Raw genomic sequence first — 14,833 nt, forward strand, 5'->3', positions numbered from 1 at the left:
TTCAGCCCAATCTGGTTTCAACACCGTTCATCTGGTATAAACCGGCTCCCCAGAGGCTCTTGTCAACGGTCAGGGGGGCGGTGTGGATCGCTGCTCGCTAAAATAAAACTAGATGAAGAAGAAGAACGAGCTAGTCGCGTCAGACAAGCGCAGTCTCGGAACACCAACGAAGAAGAAGTCAGTCTTTCGAAGCACGTTGGCTTAACTATTCGAAGAAGACTAGGACACATACAGAAAAAAGTGTGTCAAGGCGAACGCGAGAGAGATTCAGAAAAAAAGCCGCTCAGTGGACAATCTTTGTCTACGGATAGAAATAGCCATTTTGTTGGCTACACCGGTGTCGGAGAGGCTCTGGACATGGACTCAAGCACGCTCTGCCTTTTTGATGTTGACGGCACGCTCACAGCCGCGAGACAGGTAGTGATTGAGCAGTGTAGTTCTGGTGACAATCGATAACATTTAGGAAAAATTTAAAAAAACTGGTCGACTATTTCACTTCCGGTTCCATGTGGGTCCTGTGCCTCGAAAAAAGTCCTCCGTGGTTACTTGCCACTCAACGTCTCTTTTCACCAGTTTTTAAGCTTCTCTACGTTCACTGGTATAGAATAAGCGCAATGCCATTGTATGGACTTCATAACAAATCATTGAAAGGCCACCCACACTTTTAATCTCTAAATAGTTTTGCCATGCTTCTGTAATAACAAGAAGTAGACACCGGAAGATAAAGCATGAAGGACCGTGGTAGTTTTTTGGGCCGTTTCTCGAATTTGATAAGCATTCTTCGTCGGCTCTGTAGGTTTACAATCAAATGAACATTTTAAATATATATCCGTTTTGTTACCTTTTATTTGTCCTGTGATCTAATTCATGCAATTCAAATTTAGCAGAGGATATCTATGACTATATCTGCTATTATGGGTAAGTCACAGTGTGCCCATGACATCGTCAGAAAAAGTTTATTTAGGTCTCACAAAATTGACATATGTCACAAAATATGATACGACATCACTGATTGTACCATCTGAAATAGGCATGTGCATACATTTAGACCGAATATTTATGCACACAAAATACTCCTGTGTCATTCCAGCCTGCAACTGTAGAAATGACAGAGTTCCTCCAGAAACTGCAAACCAGGGTTCGGGTTGGAGTGGTTGGGGGGTCAGACCTCTCCAAAATCAAAGAACAACTAGGCGATGATGGTGAGTCACTACTTCGTTATACTACCTGGTATGCAAATTCAGCCATGAAACAACCTTTTTCGGGAAGCATATTTATTTACTGTACACATGACTATTAACACTTTGAATCCTTGAATTCATCTTGAGAAAAACTGATGGTCTATTGTAAAACAGAAGGAAAATAGATATTTTCAGGTTCTACCAAATCCTGACAAAGAAATGGGTCGTCTGATAATCTGTCACAGCACTATCAATACATGAAAACATTATTGTCAATATTTTTATTGGCAAGAGATTTAACCGGTTTGATCATTGCAAGATCTTCTGATGGCTGGACTTAGTTTCTCTTTTGAAGACATTTGACCTCCCACATAAGAAGCTTCTTTTGGCTTTTAACACATTTGTTGGGAGTTTGTTGGTATTTAGCTTCTGGTGCTGGGGTTGGGCATTGATCTAACTCCAAAGGGTTCTTTACGTTAATGAGTTGGTTGTCGTACTGCAATTGGGTTGAATGGGGTTGCTGTGTAAATGTGTGCGTCAGTATATGTGTTGTTTTGGGAACAAAGGTGACATTTTCGGAGAGTAGTCTGAGTTGGAATCTAAATCAGTCATTGTAAGGCTAATAGCGAATCAGAGTGAGGGAAATGTTCAAGCAGGCTGCCACCTTCGACAACACCTCTGGAAATACCACTGGAGTACACAGAGTCTGACACAGCATCATGAAGTATAATATGGATGATGTCACATACACCAAGACCATCACTGTTAGGCCCTCATCCAGCAGGATCACTGTGACCAGAGGGACGCCCTAAGGATTTGTGTTGAGCCCCCTTTTGTTCTCTCTGCTGTCCCACAATTGCACAACACCAACGTCTTGTCAAGCACGCAAACAACATGACTATGGGTGTTCTCATCAACAATGGCGATGGCACTAACAGCAGAAGTGCGGTAAGCCACCTTGCTGAGTGGTGCGATGACAACAATCTTTCTCTGAACGTGGAGAAGACGAAAGAGATTGTTGCGGATTTAGGGGAAAAAGCATACTCAGTACAAAGCAGTACAGCTTTCTGACAAACAATGATGTTCTGGTACGGGTCGCTGGCTGAGAAAGTACACTGGCATCTTTACTTCTTCCACAAGCTGAGAAGACTTAGAGCACCACTTCCCATAGTCATCATACAGGGGCACCATTGAAAGCATCCTGAGCTGCTGCACCACAGCATGGCACGGCACCTGTACTGTGCCCTGCCATCAGAGCCTCCAGTACATATCAGTACATATCGAGAGCAGCTTAGAATAATATTAGTGCCCCTCTCCCCTCCCTCAAAGTCATCTACAGCATCCACCTCAACCACAATGTACCCCGTATTGCAGGTGATCCCTCCCACCCACCTCACAGCTATCTCAGCCTGCTGCCATTGGCTAAGGGAATGAGGAGGCTCCAGGTCTGGACCAGCAGTCTTAAAGACAGCTTCATCAACCAGGCTGTCAGGAAGCTCTGCCCCCCCCCCCCCCCCCCCCCCCCCCCACACACACACACAAACTGGCCTCCCCTCTTCCCCCTTCCCCCTTACACACAGACGCACATACACACACTGGACCTTGTCACCCCTAAGAACTGTCTCATGGACGTAACCTCACAAATACAAACACTAATAACTGTAGGCCTCTGCAGTTTTGGACTGTGCAACAACCATGTGGCCTTGCCTTAACTTGCTGTTTTCTGTAGTATTTATAATTTTTGTACTTTTGCACTGTGGGTCTTAGATAAACTCCCCACAGTGTGTTAGAACTGAAGAAGCTGCTAGGATGAGGGGTGAAATATCTTCAAGGAGAGACACTAAGTCCAGCTGCCGCAATAATAATGGACAGTCATTGACCATGACCTGGATGACTCAACCTTCACAGACACATCTTATCAGGTTGTTTACCTTTCCATCAGAGTAATGTACAAGGATTAAGCCACAGTATTCAAAGCATGTGAAAAAAGTAGCGGCTTATTGTCCGGAAAATACAGTGAAACTTTTGCAAAATCATTTGTTGTTTGTTTTTGTTTGCTTGTTTGTTTGTTTTTTTTCATTGCCAGATGTCATAGTGATTTTTTTTCTTTTCACTATAATGAGCTCCAGAATGAAATTATGACGGTTGAGTTTACTGTCGGCTTTTTTTGTGTCTACACTCAGTGATCCACAAAGTGGACTATGTCTTTGCCGAAAATGGTCTTGTGGCCTACAGGAAAGGACAGTTGCTCTCTGTTCAGGTACAACTGTCTTTTTGTTCATAGTGTCAAAAACATATAAAGCTACCTCCCATCCAGATATGCTTTGTGATTATGCCACCTTAGGGCTGTCATTAAATACATTTTTACTAAAAATAATTTAATAGCCATATTGCACTGCTGATTTTTCTGCGTATTTGACGTATTTGCTAATTTGCCAACCAGTTCTTCATCATTTTTTTACTGTCCAAAGTCAAAGGACACTGCCTTGCACAAGTTGGAAATCACTCTCTGTAGAATTTGTCGTCTAGTGTGTCGAAGTGTTTTTGAGCAAGACACTGGACTTCTGAACTGGTTGACGGCATGCCTACTACTCATACTGAGGGGTCAATTGCAGACAGCGAATTTCCCCATGTGGATTAATAAAGGAATTGAACTTGGTAAAACTGTAACAGAGTCCTCTACTGTTAGTGATATGGTGAAAAAATAAAGAAAATATACTAAAACTGGTAATGTAAATAATGATTTATGTGTAATTATTGAAAAAAATACATCAAAACTAAAGTGATGTAGTTCCTTGTTTTTTTGTAGTTTCTTTGCTTTAAATGTTTGATTGTTATTTTTTCATGCATTTCACAAATTGAAATAAAATAGGGAATAAAGTTATTTTCATTCAAATGACTTTGATGATGATTTGTCACTAATGAAACTTTCAGTCTTCAGAATGCCGTGTTATGCGGTCTTGTATTTTGCCCAGTTTTGTGTTTCATCTCACTGACATTGAGCACAAGTTGCATTTACTGCTATTTTCAGTCCATCCAGGCTCACATGGGAGAAGAACTGCTGCAAGATTTTATCAACTTCTGTCTAAACTACATGGCCAAGATCAAACTGCCCAAGAAAAGGTAGTGGACTCACTCAATCTTTATCAGTCTTTGTCCTTTGTGGCAAACCCCTCATGTTGAACTGAATCATATTTTTACAGGGGTACATTCATTGAATTCCGTAATGGAATGTTGAATGTCTCGCCTATTGGGCGCAGCTGCTCTCAGGAGGAGAGACAGGAGTTCTACAAACTGGACCAGGTAGATTGCACACGCAGGTACATCTCAAAAAACTGCAATATCGTGAAAGAGTTCAACATATATTGTTACTCATTTCAGAAAATAAAACCCATATATTGTATAGCGTCATTACAGTGAAATGTTTCAGGCCTTTATCTCTTGAAATTTTGATAGTTATCGCTTACAGATAATGAAATGCAAAATTAAGTGGTTAGAAAATTACAATATTAGAAAATCAATAAAATATTATATTTTAAACAGAATTTGCAGTCTTCTTAATAGTATGTTCATTTCTATTCACTCAATACTTTGATGGGCCACCTTTTGCATGAATTACTGCATCAATGCAGTGTGGCATGGCGGAAATCAGCCTGTGGCAGTGCTCAGGTGTAATGGAAACTAAGGTTTCTTTGATAGTGGTCTCTAGGTCATCTGCATTATTGGACCTGGGTGTCTCTCATGTTCCTCTTGATAATGCCCTGTAGATTCTCTATGGGAGTTAATACAGGCGAGTTGACTTGCCAATCTAGAACAGTAATCCAGTGGTTATTGAACCAGCTTTTCGTACCTTTGGCAGTGTGGGTAGGTGCCAAGTCCTGCTGGAAAATGATATCAGCATCTCCTTAAAGCTAGTCAGCTGAAGGAAGCATGAAGTGCTCTGAAATTTCCGAGTAAATAGCTGTTTTGACTGTGGATTTCAGAAAACACAGTGGGCCAACAACAGCACATGACATGGCTGCCCAAATCATCACTGACTGTGGAAACTTCACACTGGACTACAGGCAGATGGGATTCTGTGCCTCTTCACGTCTCCTCCAGACTGTGTGACCTTGATTTCCAAATGGCATGCAAAACTTACTTTCATCTGAAAAGAGCACTTAAGACCACTAAGTAACAGCCCAGTTGTTTTTTCGTCACAACCCAGGAAAAATTCTTCTGATGTTGTCTCTGGTTCAGGAGTGGCTTGATATGAGGAATGCGGCATTTGTAGCCCGTGTCTAGGATTTGTCTTTACATAGTGGCTCTTGATGCGCTGACTTCAGCCTCAGTCCACTCCTGAAGTTCCCCAAAATTCTTGAATGGATTTCGCTTAACATTCCTCTCAAGGCTGCAGGTATGCCTTTTGCTGGTGCACATTTTCCTACCACACTTTCCTTTCACTAAACTAGTCTATAAATAATCTTGGACAGCCAGCCTCTTTAGCAATGACTTTTTATGGCTCTCTCTCCTCATGGAGGGTGTCAATGATTGTCTTCTGGACATCTGGTAAGTCTGCAGTCCACTGACCCAGACTGAGAGAACATTTAAAAGGTCACAAAACTTTTGCTGTTTTTTTGAGTTTTAGGGTTTAGCTGTTAAGGGTTACACTGTGATTTGCCAATATTGAACTTTTTCACAATATTGTAAGTCTCTTGAGACAAGGAAGGAGGCTACTATCAAAGCAGCCTGGGCTTCCATTATACTTTAGCAGTGCCTAAGGCTGATTGCCTCCATGCCAGGCTGCATTGAATCAGTTATTCCTACAAATTGTTCTTTGATTTATCACAGTGTTTGTGTAATGGTACTACGTAATATGTAGGTTTCATTGTCTGAAATGAGTGACAAAAAATATAGAACTTTTTAATGATATTCTACTTTTTTTGAGACGTACCTGTACCTTCAACTTTTATCAGAAAATGCTGCTGAAAAAACCCACATTGAATATAAGCTTTATACCAGTGACCACAAATATGTCACCTGAGACATCAGTACATAGTGACTAAAGCATGAAGTAATATAGCTTTAAATGTTCTTGGTCTGTTGTGCTCTTGATCTTCATCCTATACCAGAACATTGGATTCCAAGTTGTTTTTTTTTATTTCTCATATTGATACTTATTCTTTGTTGCATCTTCACTGTATACAACTTGCATAGCAGTTGACTAATCAGCAACAGCTTACTTGATGTTCATAAAGCGGAAACCTAAATTAAGTTAATTGAAAAAGTTACAAAATAACATGAGGACAATTTGATTATTGAATCATTGTAATCTTAACCTGGACATTGAATTAAATTAGGATTATATAGTGAACACGAAGTGTCATTGGGCAAAACATTGACCCCAAGTTGTTGCCTATGGTTTGGGTAGCACCTTGCATTGCAGCTGTGTGTGTGTGTGTGTGTGTGTGTGTGTGTGTGTGTGTGTGTGTGTGTGTGTGTGTGTGTGTGTGTGTGTGTGTGTGTGTGTGTGTGTGTGTGTGTGTGTGTGTGTGTGTGTGTGTGTGTGTGTGTGTGTGTGTGTGTGTGTGTGTGTGTGTGTGTGTGTGTGTGCGCAAAGCACTTTAAAATTGCAAACTTTTACTACCATAGATGCTGTCAGATTTCTTTTACATATAATTTATATATTTCTTTTGTATATCAATAAGGAAAGTGTAATTAACATGTTTTTTCATCATAGTTGACCTAATTAGCAGTGAAAAGACTTTGCAAACAGGTGGCATGGTGGCACAGTGGTTAGTACCTCAGCCTCTCAACAAGAAGGTTTCTGAGAGGTGCCATCTCTGTGTGAATTTTGCACATTCTCCCCATGTCTGTGTGGGTTTCCTCCCAGGTTTCTTCGGTCTCCTCAAATTGTCCAAAAATATATGTAGAAGGTTAATTGGGAAAAATTGGCCAGATGTGTGAATGACAGAGTGAATGGTTCTTTATCTCTATGGGTGGCCATGTGATCATCTTGCCTTTTGCTGGACTACAGCTGGGACCAGCTCCAGCATCCCAGCAGGATAAGCGCAGTTCTGGATAAGCTGTCGATAATATATGAATAAAGACTTTTCAAACTTTAGCAGATGTACAGTGGTTCTTGAAAGTTAATGAACCCTCTGGAATTTTCCATAGTTTTACATAATGTGACACAAAACTTTCCCTGATTTTGCCTGAAGTCTTAAAAGTATGTTAAAGAAATACTGTTCATCGAATGTGTGAGAGGAAAAAATACATTTGGTCATGTATTTATTGAAGAAAAATCTAACACTTTGTTGCGGCAAAAGTAAGTGAATCCTTGGAAGGTGAAATCAGTCTGTTTTGAATCTCTTGGTTGATGATCATGTGTGGCAGACCCTGTTTTATTTACAGAACAGGGATCCAGCAATGCCTGATCACACAGGCAACAATTGTTGATACTCATGAAGTTGGATTAGGTTATAAGACCATCTCTAAAGAGTTTGGACTCTAATGAACCACAGTCTGACAGCTTGTGTATAAATGGAGGAAATTTATGACCGTTGTTACCCTATGCAGAGGTGGTCGACCAACAAAGATAACTCTAAGCACGTTGCACGTAATAGTCCGAGACATCACAAAAGATCCCAGGGTAACTGATGGGCCTTTCCCACATTGGCAAATCTTGATGTTCATGAGCCACAGCAGCGGTGTGTATCAAGGAAACTGCTCTTCCCCAAAACATACCTCATGGTCTACAGTTCACTAAATTTCATGTGAACAAACCAGAAGGATACTGGAAGAATTTTTTGTGGACAGATGAAACCAAAAAGATCTTTTTGGCTTAAATGAGAAGAATTGCATTGTAGCATTTCAGCACAAGAACCATTTGAGTGTTGTTGTTTGGGTCTTTTTTACTGTATCTAGACCTAGGTTACTATGATGGAACATTGAATTCTGAACTATGTCAGTGAATTGCAAAGGAAAATGCCAAGCCATCTGGCCATGAGCTCAATCTCAGGAGATGGTAGATCATGCAAGCAAGACAATGACCTTAACACTCATTCCACCAGAGAATGGTTAAAAATTATTTGGTGGAATGAAACTTGTTCCTGTCAAGTTTCTGCCCACTTCATAGTACTGAAACAGTACTCATCAAAATCACCAATCACCTCCTTATGGCAGCCGATTCTGGACTCCTCAGCATCCTCATCCTCCTCAACCCAAGTCCAGCCATACCATCTGTCTCCTCAACAGACTATCTTCCATTGGCATCACCCACACTTTTGCTACATGCTACAGATATATTATTGAATGAGTTTTCCAATAAACTCATAAACAAATATATTTTTTGCCCGGATGTGGGTCAGTGGGTTCCCGGAACCAGGCCCAGGGATGGGGCTCAGTGACGAGAGCCTGGTGGCCTGGCCCTCACCCATGGGGCTCGGCCAGCCACAGCCTGAAGGAACGATATGGGTTCCTCTTCCCCTGGGTGAGCCGGGCAGTTGCCAGAGCGGTCCGATCCTCGGTTGCAAAAGCTCGCTCTTGGAACATGGAATGTCACCTCTCTTGCGGGGAACGCAACACACACCGTGGGGTCTGGAACCAAGCCTCTTGAGAGGGGGTGGACTCTCTTTTTTTATTTCTTTTTTTATTCTGGAGTTGCCTCTGGGGAGAGGTTCCACGCGGTTGTGGGCATATTGATTGCCCCTGTCTCGGCGCCTGGACGTTGGGGCTCAACCCAGTGGACAAGAGGGTAGCCCAGAGCTGGGCAATTTTTTGGCTCAGCGGCCACAATGACTTTTAAAATTTGACAGATGGGCCGGGTCAGCACAAGATTCGATTCACATTAAAAAAAAAACAAAAAAACATTTCTTAACAGTACATATCAGACTCGTCAGACATTTGCTTTGAAAATAAAACCAGCTTGGTTTTGAAGGCTGTGACATTTCACGCACAAACCAGTTTTTTCGCTTGTAGCTTCACGTCCAGCTCACTCGTGTGCCAGTATGTCCACAGTAAAGGCTAAATCACAAAGCCAATCTGTGTCATTCAGCTCAGGAAAATTCTGAAATGTTCTCCAGTAGCTCCAAAAATGAAATAATGTCTCGTTTGAGCTCTCACATTCATTGATCCAATCATTCATTCATTCACATCAAGTATGAATTCTGTACCAATCTTTGGCGGGCCGAATAAAAGGACCATCGGGCCAGATGTGGCTTGCAGACCGTAGTTTGCCCACCCTGGGGTAGCCTCACTCAGCCTTCAGGTGGGGGGGGCGGGTTCTGACTGTTGTTTGTGACTATGTACCCCAAAACAGTCCTTCTACTGGTTCATTGCTCACAAGGGCAACAACAGGGCGACTTGGAAGGGCATGATGGGGTCCCCCCAATCTGAGTCTGAGTGGTGTTTTGTTATTGGACCTCTGTGCTCATCACAGATTGTCCATAGAAAACACCGGATAAGCAGGGACGTATTTACTGAGATACAGAGAGTAGGGTTAAATAGGGGGGATGGTTTGCTGTCGCAACCCCTGAAGGGAGCAGCCGAAAGGAAAAGAAAAAGATTATCTAAGCTTTCTTTATCTACTTTTAGGACTTGTTAAAAAATCAGGTAATGCTTTGTTACATCTTTTCTGTCCTCAACAGAAAGAGAAAATCCGCGAGAAGTTTGTGTCTGTTCTTAAGGAGGAGTTCAAAGGAAAGGGGTTGACGTATTCGATTGGTGAGTCAGCTCTTCTACCAATTGTGATTGGTCAGCCATTGCATTTTCAGACAGTGTAATGTAAAATCACATGTCTCTGCAGGAGGGCAGATCAGCTTCGATGTCTTCCCTGATGGCTGGGATAAGCGATACTGCCTGGGAATAGTTGAAAAGGACAGCTACTCAACTATTCACTTCTTTGGGGATAAAACAAAACCTGTGAGTGACTGCTGAGCTGGCTAATTCTCATGTTAAAAACACCCCATTGGAACCCCAGAAAATCTGGGGTTCCTGTGCTAATGGGAGCATGGAGAATGCATGTTAACACAAAATCTCATGGTCTATGACGCCCATGAGTCAAGCGGTAGTACTTTGATTCCTCAGTCATGTCAAAAAACAGTCATACGTTACCTATGACAAGATTAAGTAATATTCCACACAATTAAATGCTAAACAAAAACACAATTGGTGTGTGTGTGTGTGTGTGTGTGTGCGTGTGTGTGTGCGTGTGTGTGTGTGCGTGTGTGTGTGTGTGTGAGAGAGTGTGAGTGAGTGAGTGAGAGAAATGGAACCTGCTATTATGTTCGATTATAGAAACTAATTCAACACTAGTATAATAAAATCACCTGATATCTCTTTTGATCCTTAGGAGAAGGAAAAAATCCTCATCACATTAAATAGTTATCAGCATTGTCATGAAGATTGAAAATTTCAAATCTGAGAAAAATATAAACAAAAATGCTTTCTTGTAAACAGAAACAAAAATACAGTCAGAGTTTTTTTCTGTCATGACTGCACCCAAATCAATCTTTGTTTGCCTAGTGATTTCAGAACACAACCAACACAGTGGAAAGAGACAATCTAGGTATAGAACTGTGTTTCTGAAGATTTTTCTATTGAGGAGGGGTGCAGAGATTCTTTTTCTCCCCCAAACAAATGGGGAAAAAACTGAACAACTTACCTTTTTTATTCATTGTAAATTCAATCAGCTACTTGGAGCTCTTTTCATGGGTAAAACTCTTTGGCTTACATTGCCTCACTGTCAATCATATTGCAACACCTCAGAGGTCCCAACATCCTTTTGGGACCCCTTGATCTAGGAAGCATGAGCAGTGTCCAGAACATCATGAAGTGCCTACCAGTCCCCTTTGTATTACCCTTATTAAATGCTCAACAAGATAGTAAAGCTCCTCTAAGTCACATCCCAGTGCAGTTTTGGTAGTTTCTATTGAAATTGGGTTGAAAGCTAACTTAGTGTTTTTTTTGTTTTTTTCCCAAAAGATATCTCACATGTGTGTTCATGTTTCAGGGGGGAAATGACTTTGAAATCTACAACGACCCACGTACCATCGGCCATGAGGTTTCCTGTCCTGAAGAGACACGGCAGCTGTGTCAGCAGCTTTTCCTTTCCTGAGCCACCAGCTGTGTCGAATCCCTGCAACAAACAAACAAAAAATAATGTTTGAGACTTTTCTTGTAAATGTCTTATAGTCTTGAAAGGATCTGACCTAAGGGTCTGGTGTCTTTGATTTTTCTACAAGCTTTGAAGAGAGATGAGCAATGACTGGAGTGCTGCTGATGTTTTGAGGTTTGATCATTAATTTTCAAAAGGAGATTGTGTTTTTTTTTAAATTACTTTTAGGAATCTTATGGAACAAATAAAATGGAATAATTAAATATAAACTGTTGGTGAGGTGTTTCATTTGATATGATGTATAGATGGGTAATATATATTAACATTCTGTAACTGCATCATTGCCTCATGAATATCAGAAATCAATACATCATCTATATCACTCTTTCTTTTCTCCTTGTAATGAAGCTCTTTTTAATGTCAATTACTTAACCGACTAGCGTTTGGTGGAGAATCAAGTAATTTAGGCTAAAGACTTTGTGCCTGCTCATTGCTGCTAAATACGGACAATCTGGTTCAGTGGGAAAAGGCAGAGTGCGGCCTCCTGATAAAAGAGGGAGTATGTTACTGTAAAGATTGAAAAATTAAAAGGTTAATTCATCATGGTATCTTCTTGTTATTCATCATTTGGATGCTATACATTTGTGTGTGTAAAATTAATGTGATTGATATTGTGAGAGCATAGTGGTTAGCGCCTCCGCCTCACAGAATGAAGAACCCTGTTTCAATTTCGACAGGGTCTTTCTGTGTGGAGTTTGTATGTTCTCCCCATGTCTGTGTGGGCTTCCTCCCACAGTCCAAAAATATGGAGAAGGTTGTTGAAATCTTCTTGTCATGGCAACTGGACTTGAATTTCTTCACTTGAAGATGTTTTACCCCTCATGCAAGAGGCTCTTTCAGTTGAACTGATGCATTCACCATGGCCTGGATGACTGAGAACCTCCAGACATGCAGACGGTTAATTGAAAAAAAAAAAAAAATGTCCAAAATGTGTGAATGAGAGAGTAAATGGTTGTCTCTATATCTGGCCTGGTGATTAGTAGATGGTGCTCAGTGCAACTCCCAGAGGACATGACCAGGAGGTAGACTAATGGGGTTTCAATATGATCGCTGTATCTCACTAACTATAGAGTATCAAAAGTTGAAGACAAAATAATTCACACCTATTTTGTCAGCCCAACAATAACATTTTTAAAAATTAATTTTGATCAAAATGTATTTCCAGTGACATGATTTCTACAGAAGTTTACAATTATGATGGACCTCTTGCTACATACTCCAAAACCACTGCGAGTGGAAAGATTTGAAAGATTATGTTAATTTATACAATTACTTATTTGTGTTTTGCTTTAATTTATTTCACTAAATATTTTTTTTCACCCCAATTTTCTTCATGCCTTTTTCCATAGTTTGAAGTTTTGTTAGTTTTAACTCAATTTTTTTTTCCGCCCATGATTGTCCACTAGGAATGTTCGCTAGAAGCAATGTTTGTTGTGTTCTCCCTGTTCCTCCCTCTCCCTTCTCTGATTCCAGGTGGGCATGTGACGTTGTGTGGCGGTGAGGCAGACAGGTGGAAGCAATTGACTATCAGCAAACAAGGCGCAGCTGATTGGCCACACCCTTCTTGTGCAGTTTAAAAGGCGCACACACCGGATGTGTAATCGCCGGAACGTTCCATTCCACAGCTATGACCACTGGGTCACACATGAAACCACCTGGACGGCCCACCTACTAGATTTGTTAGTGCCACCTCGCCAGCTCAGCTTCTGTCCGTCAGAACCCCTGGATCATTCCACCGGTCTGCTACACAGTCCTCCAACTCCACCGCCACACACCGTGCTCTGCCTGCCTGGAACCCCCCTGCTTGACTCTCTGCTTTCCCACCAGTTGAGTATCGTAGGTTTGTTTAGATTAGGAATCCTTGCCTTACGAGATTTGCTAGCTCGTTCGTTCTCCTGTTTGTTCATGGCCCGTTCGATAATTGATAACGTTTGTTTGTATCGCCACTTAGGTCTGTTCACTAGCGTTAAAGCTAGTTGCCTTCAGTTTGTTAGCCTGTTCACTAGATTTTCTTGTTGCCTTTAGTTTACCTGTTCACTAGTGTTGGTAGCTGTCCTTTGTCCCTTATTCAGTTCTTGTTTGGCTCCATTTCTGTTTGTATTTTGGCAATCAAATATTTATTACTAATTTCTAAGTCCTGCTCGTGTCTTGTTGCTACGCACCTGAGTCTTTGAACCACCTGTAACACACAATTTATAATTTCCCCATCATTTATTTTACATAAGGGCTTTATCAATTTCCTTATATCTGCTGATTTATTTCACTACTTCCCTATTATTTCTGCTTTATTTCACATTTTTGTCTTGTGTTTCTTTGCCTGCTCATTAATAAAGGAAACTGCCTTGACTCTTCAGACACTAGATATGAAACTCAGTTCTGCCACAACTGTCTGGTACCTACTTTGAAAACGTTCTGATCATAACATTCGGACAATCAGAATAAATGTCCTTATGTTAGATCCACTTCAGCTCCCTTCAAATTCTGATAGAGACCAGTTATGCAGCTTTGCTTTAAGCATTGCTTTTATTCGTATATCAGGTACATCAGTGGATCTGGTAACTCACACATAGTATTGCACATACATACACCATGAACTACGATAAATGTGAATGTGAGTTGAGATCAGCAGGTTATCTGGCCATAAATCCAAGGGCTCCCAAGCTGGGGTCCATGGACCCTAAGGGGTCCTTTAGGTTCTCCTAAGTCAGTCTTAGCAATGAGAGGATATATAAATTTCATTGAAATGTTTGCAAAAGGCATTTCAATACTAATCTGGTTAAAATCTAATACTAAACACTGTCACTAACAGATTGGAATTAGACATGGATAGTTTGTGACATTTAAAATAGTTTGGTCAACAGCTTTGATGATGAGCTTTTTGGTCAACTAAAATAAAAAAAATGATTTCTTGTTGAGGAAGGAAAAAAACATGATAAAAAGGATACTTGTAAAACAAAGAGAGCAGAAACAAATGAAGCATTGTTTTTACTTATGAATATACTTAGTCAAATCAGTGTTGTTGAATTGACTTTACTTTTGATTAAATGGTTCTGAACATTATATATTTTCGATCATAGTTAAATATATTAATTGCAAGATTGTTGAAAATGGATATTCCGGTTTGTTTCTTAAGAATATTTGCTTATTTTCCCGTGTTTTACTTCATTGAAACCTATAGATATCCCAGTCCACAAAGCAACTAAAATCAAGTAATTTTCAAATGGGGTCTTAAAACTGTTAATGTATGGAGGGGGGCATACTGCAGTGAAGCAACTGATGCTTCACTGCTTTGTTGATAATAACTATGTTACACATCCACAGTCCTTATGATTCAACAGACTCAGTAATGTAAAATGATCCACTTAAATGTTATCTGCTAGGCTAAAATTTGGGTTTTCTCAGATCTCCTGAACATTGAGAGGTCTTCTCTGAAGTTTTCTGATCAGGGTTAAACCTATGACAGGTCAACTCTTATCTCACACACACACACACACAC

General features: G+C 40.7%; 1 protein-coding gene across 2 annotated transcripts; it reads left to right on the forward strand.

Annotated features, from left to right (window-relative positions):
- The first annotated feature begins 125 nt into the window (after nucleotides 1-125).
- Nucleotides 126-11,546, forward strand: pmm2 (phosphomannomutase 2). Of its 2 annotated transcripts, XM_086142684.1 has the most exons (8): nucleotides 126-417; nucleotides 1,091-1,202; nucleotides 3,365-3,441; nucleotides 4,213-4,304; nucleotides 4,385-4,484; nucleotides 9,809-9,884; nucleotides 9,967-10,082; nucleotides 11,173-11,546. In XM_086142684.1, the coding sequence occupies exons 1-8, from the start codon at nucleotides 358-360 to the stop codon at nucleotides 11,275-11,277; spliced, it is 738 nt and encodes a 245-aa protein (XP_085998810.1). In that variant the 5' UTR covers nucleotides 126-357; the 3' UTR covers nucleotides 11,278-11,546. The 2 variants fall into 2 exon arrangements, with proteins under 2 accessions (XP_085998810.1, XP_085998809.1); XM_086142683.1 differs by lacking the exons at nucleotides 9,809-9,884; nucleotides 9,967-10,082 and having other exon boundaries at nucleotides 164-417; nucleotides 4,385-4,501.
- Nucleotides 11,547-14,833: the final 3,287 nt, after the last annotated feature.

The sequence above is a fragment of the Fistularia commersonii genome, chromosome 35, assembly GCF_037954325.1.
Source record: "Fistularia commersonii isolate RoL2024-O1a breed Wild chromosome 35, RoL_Fcom_v1.0, whole genome shotgun sequence".
NCBI lineage: Eukaryota > Metazoa > Chordata > Actinopteri > Syngnathiformes > Fistulariidae > Fistularia > Fistularia commersonii.